Below are 5,000 nucleotides of genomic sequence, written 5' to 3' on the forward strand. Positions count from 1 at the left end.
ATGATTTTGGATTGGTTTATTGCACTCTTTGCACCTGCTGTGATTGGCTGAAGTAATTACTTTCATGGTATTTGTTTTCCAACATTCAACTGAAAACCAATCTATCTTCAATTGATTACAAAATATATAAAGCAAGGAATTTCAAGGTCTCCTGACCTGATGATGTCTGGTGCTTTTCTGCTGCTTGACATTTTATCTGATAAAAAAAATAACGAAAAAACAATATAGTAATACATTGTGTAATTTAATGTGTTCTCAATTTCATTAGTTGAGAGTCTTTGGGAAAGCATATTACTTTGTTTTTAACTTAATTAACCCTCCCACCACTAAATTGCCTGGTGTTAGACAGAGTAAATATTTTTCTAAAGTTTCACTCTTAGCAGGCAAAGGTTAACAATGCATTAACTTTATCAGATATTTTGTTAACTACCTGGATCAGCATCACTTGGAGCAGGCATCCACTTCTCATCATCTTCTTCCTCGCTGTCCGATGTACCCAAATCATTAAGGGTTCGAGGGTCACCTCGCATCAACTCCTGTTAAGATCATAAGCCAAATTGTGACATTTTACTTTCTGCTATGATAATCAGGTCCATAAATTTAATTCAGCTACCGGTAACCAGATGCAAGATCAGATTATTTTGATAAACATCACAAAGTGTTCCTTCCAAATCAAAGTAGGGTGAGGGGTAGAACTGATTCTAGGTTAGGGATAGGGAGCACTTGGCATTTCCAGAGACAAGTGGTGTAGGACTTGTGGAGACAAAAGATGTACATACTGTGTGTTGTAAGGAGACACTTTGTGACACCTCATCACCTTGCATTTCTGGGCTTATCTGGAGATCTGGAGCCCATTCAAATAAGGACACAACAAAATAATATTAAGATATGATCACCCCTAAATGTTTGTACCTGTACTCATAATTTTTTTGTGTGCATGGAGTGAATTTCTGAATACTAGAAGTTTAGATAAGGTTGATCCAATCTGGGTTTCTAAATTACTTTTTGGTGTGCTAAGCAATCTAAACATTTTCCAAACAGAAGCATCAAAGAGCAATGATTTCACCTCTGCAAGTTCTGTGCTGTTCTCATCTGTCAAACTTGTAACAATACAACGAACAGTGTCCTCTCGTGTCCTAAACAATGATGACACATACGATTATACACCAAAATAAAATGATAATTATTTTGAGGTAAGTAAGTGAATAAAATGGCGAAAATGTGAATTCTGTTTCCACAGCCACGTATAGGATTTTGTTACAACTTTAACCGAAATCAATAATTTTTTCAAATCTTCAATGAATAAACTATTATTGGCAGTACCACTAATAATAACTGTTTAATGTATTACCTGAGGTACTGTCTAACAGGTGCACAGACATGTTCCAGAATAACTCCAGCTGGATCTAGTACGTGCAGAGCTCGGATTGCTGATACATACTGAGTGAGGATGTCAGATGTGTTAGCACCAGGGTGCAACAATCGCTGCTCAAACCTACAAACAAGTGTAACATACTGGTGTGTATTAACTCCTCGACACTGCCAAATGGTTGGTTCACTTCAGTTGTTTTTAAGTTCCTAGCATTGAACTATCCTAATTGAGGTCTGGGTTCACCTACTGCCATAGTAACACTCATGGTTATTTAAGGACGTTCGCGCCAATTGTTTCTGCGCATCCTTACTGCGCACGCAAATGCACACGCCACGTCATACACGAGCGCGCGCGCTAAGTAATAAAATGAGAAATGATAGGGCAAAAGGCCATTGCTATAGCTTTGCCTGGATTTAACGGTCTTGGACGTTCGGTGACCCCTATTTTTCTTTCCAGAAACGGATTTTATTTACAATTATCTCCACGTTGTCCAAAAATGAACAAAAAATCAATGTGGGAAGTTAAAAGAATTTCAAGATTTCTGCTCACAGGACATCAAATCCTGCCATCTTGCGGTTGCAAGGCGCGTGAAACTGTGGTCGCTAAATGCGAACTTGATCTTTAAGGGAACCTCACCAGTTGACTAAATTCACTTAATTAGTCCACTTAAACAATATTTGGCAGAGAAGATCTCACTTCAAAGATTTAATTGCAATATATTTGAGTTTACAGACACTGGCCTTATTCGATAACGAAGCCCGATTTTGTCACATTTTGGGTGTTTTTCCGGACATGTTCTCTCCAAAACGAAGTCGGTGACCCCCCATTTTTTTTACATTTCTGACATCACTAACTCATCATCTTTCAATGGTAAAATTTGCAGAAAAAAATCAATGTTAGAAAATTTTCGCGTGAACATCCTTAAACTCAGCCTTTAAGCCTTTACGATGCCATCTACAAATTAACACTTTTATATCTCCTTGGATAAGGTGGCTATGCTGTGGTGATCTTTTCTTGGTTTAAAAATTTTCAGACCAGTTAATGTAATAATTTGAAACAAACAAATGAAACAAAACGAAAATAAAAAATGAACCATTCTAAAAAATTTTGAATCAGGAGAAAAAATTGGACCACAACAGCTACACTACAAGCATTAAACAACTGTTAAACTCCAGGAATATAGAGTAGAAAACCTGTAAGAGTTGCCACACAGAGAGTGTTTTAAAAATACGTACGCAGTCCTTAGAGATACTATGAGCTCTTTCCTTTGGTCTGTTACCTCTAAACATTCCTGAAAGATGACAAGGGAAATCTCAATACTGAATTGCAAGAGAACTTATATTTATGATAATACATTATTTACGATCGTCACAATGAAAAAAAATTGAAAACAACAATACCAAGATTAGTCACTGAAAATAAACAAGTGGTGATTGTACCTTTAGGTCTTGGATTGCAGGTAGAGAGTCAGGATACTCTACTATAATGTCAAATAACTGATCAATCCTGAAATTTTACAGTGCATAGTTAGTCATTATTATCTTTGTACCATTTTACATTTACAATGTTATACCAGTCTTATAGAAGGTTCACCTTTTATGAAGCCAATTATGAAAGTAGTAAGGGCAGTTTTCCAATACTGATACATAGTTGTATTTTTGAGTGTTCTTAATAAATTATTTATTTAGCTAAAAATAACAATATTATTAATCTTCCAATACAAGAGCGTACTAAAGCGAAGACTGACATTATCAGTGCTACTGGTATAAATGTAAACTACTGTCAGGTATCAGACATTGCCTGACCAAAATTTGAGATTGCCCCATCAATAAATTATAATAGATGGTGGAGAGGCAAAAGGACCAAATACTATGTTTTCCTGACTGTGCTTACAATAATACTTGAAATGTGAAATGAAAACCAACATGCGTGTGTTATCTTTGCCACTTGCCACCTGACTTATGATGAGACAGATCGACATTTGTAAAGGTAGGTCAAGTCAACTTGACTCAAGTGGTAAAGAAATTTTCACATAGTTGAGTGCCTGCTTTTAGAACCAGGAAGCTTTATGACTTTGTCTTTCATGCGTCCTGACTTCCAGTGTCACAACCCGTATTAGCCATGATGGGTCAACTCGACCCAACCCAGATTGTCTAGGATATAGATAATCCGACTCAGATTGGGTGTACTGGACATACCGGTAGGTATGAACTATGAAACCACCGTATCGATACATTTGGCTTGTGCGGAACATAAGCTTATCATTGTACTTCAATGATGTCTCTCTTGCACTGATTGGCATTCCCTCATGCCTTTGGCTCCTTTCTCCCAGGCAGCTTCTGCCAATTTATTCTCACCTCCCCCCAAGTTGTGAGGCCGAGGCCGTGGCAAAGGAAAGAGAATTCCAAGTGAAATTTACCATGTGTCTTTGGTTATCAAAATGGTGATTTGGAAGAACTTGTTTCCTACTAGCTTGAAGAGAAAAAGATTATTTCTAGCGCTCCATTCTTAATAAGCACTCTAACCTTAACCCTTTCACCACCCCTGAATTGGCCTAAACCAGCCATACTTAGTACTTTACTCTATCTAACGCCAGACGATTTTACTCGTCAATGGGGAACCCCAGGAGTCAATGGATTAAGTAAAAATCTGTTTGGTCATGTAATATTTTAATAATCACAATCAGACTTTAATATATAATTTTGTACCTAAGGTCTGCAAAAGACTTGTACATAAAATATTGTAGCTTAGGTTTCCACTCATCTAAAGACATGTCTGTACTAGTTCTATGGCTTGCGTTTTCACCTGAAATTAAAAAAAAAGTTGGTCTGTTCATTCCTAGACTATAGTATCCTGTCTTTGATTTCAAATGCACATTATTAGGATTTAGCTGTCTTGCTATCAGTATAGAGATAACAAGTGGAGGCTTGTGATGCTTCAAACTTTATCAAGAAAAGTGCTCACAATGGTTTTGGTGCACCAGTTTTTAAGTCTTGAGGTTGTTTTAAATCTTCCTCTATCACACCCCACATCCTTCCACTGTTTTTAATAAGTGGACCAATGCCTAGAATAAGAACTAAGTGCTTGATTGTGGGGATTTGCCTGTTGTGGGAGGGATACATGTTATAGCTTAGGGCTGGCTGACCGTCACAAAAGCCCCCTGGCTACTCCAGGCACCCAGATTAGTCAATCATGAAAGAAAAGTAAAAAGAAACTGACCATTCCAATTACCGGTATTGAAAATTAAGCAAAGCCAACCACACAGCTCAGTATCAATCCAATGTATCAGGGATACAAGGAAAGAACATTCAAACACGCCTTTGCACCTTTCTTTAATTCTTCTCTGAATCTGGAGGATAGACAAAGATTGAGGCTAACAATACATACATTTAAGGTACTCTTTGCAAGGAAGAGGCCATTTACGGGCACAAATCCTTCTCTACTTTTTTTTTTTGGCTTCATTACACTCTTAATTACCAAATGAATAATACATCTTCCTGATTTTTTAACTTCCTAGCAGCACTTTTAAAACACAGCTATCCACTGCAAAACCCTCTGAAAATCCTATTTTGGTACTACACAATCATAATTATTATTCATCTATGTACCTGCCTCAACCATAATTATA

The 5,000-nt window shown here is 37.1% G+C and overlaps 1 protein-coding gene across 5 annotated transcripts in view; it reads right to left on the minus strand.

Annotated features, from left to right (window-relative positions):
* The window catches only part of LOC137993434 (anaphase-promoting complex subunit 2-like), a 23,624-nt gene that overhangs the window by 11,411 nt on the left and 7,213 nt on the right, over positions 1-5,000 (minus strand). For 4 of the 5 annotated variants that reach the window (XR_011121871.1, XM_068839276.1, XM_068839280.1 and 1 more), the window contains exons 7-14: positions 4,592-4,721; positions 4,081-4,177; positions 2,812-2,878; positions 2,608-2,663; positions 1,352-1,495; positions 1,067-1,136; positions 431-536; positions 157-196 (exon numbers count right to left, since the gene is read on the minus strand). Coding sequence is in view for 4 of the 5 variants with exons in the window: in XM_068839276.1 (XP_068695377.1) it covers positions 157-196; positions 431-536; positions 1,067-1,136; positions 1,352-1,495; positions 2,608-2,663; positions 2,812-2,878; positions 4,081-4,177; positions 4,592-4,721 (710 nt within the window). In the remaining variant the exon portion in view is untranslated. The remainder of the gene's footprint in view (positions 1-156; positions 197-430; positions 537-1,066; positions 1,137-1,351; positions 1,496-2,607; positions 2,664-2,811; positions 2,879-4,080; positions 4,178-4,591; positions 4,722-5,000) is intronic. The other variant, XM_068839279.1, reaches the window with a different exon arrangement.

This window comes from Montipora foliosa, chromosome 2 (assembly GCF_036669935.1).
Source record: "Montipora foliosa isolate CH-2021 chromosome 2, ASM3666993v2, whole genome shotgun sequence".
NCBI lineage: Eukaryota > Metazoa > Cnidaria > Anthozoa > Scleractinia > Acroporidae > Montipora > Montipora foliosa.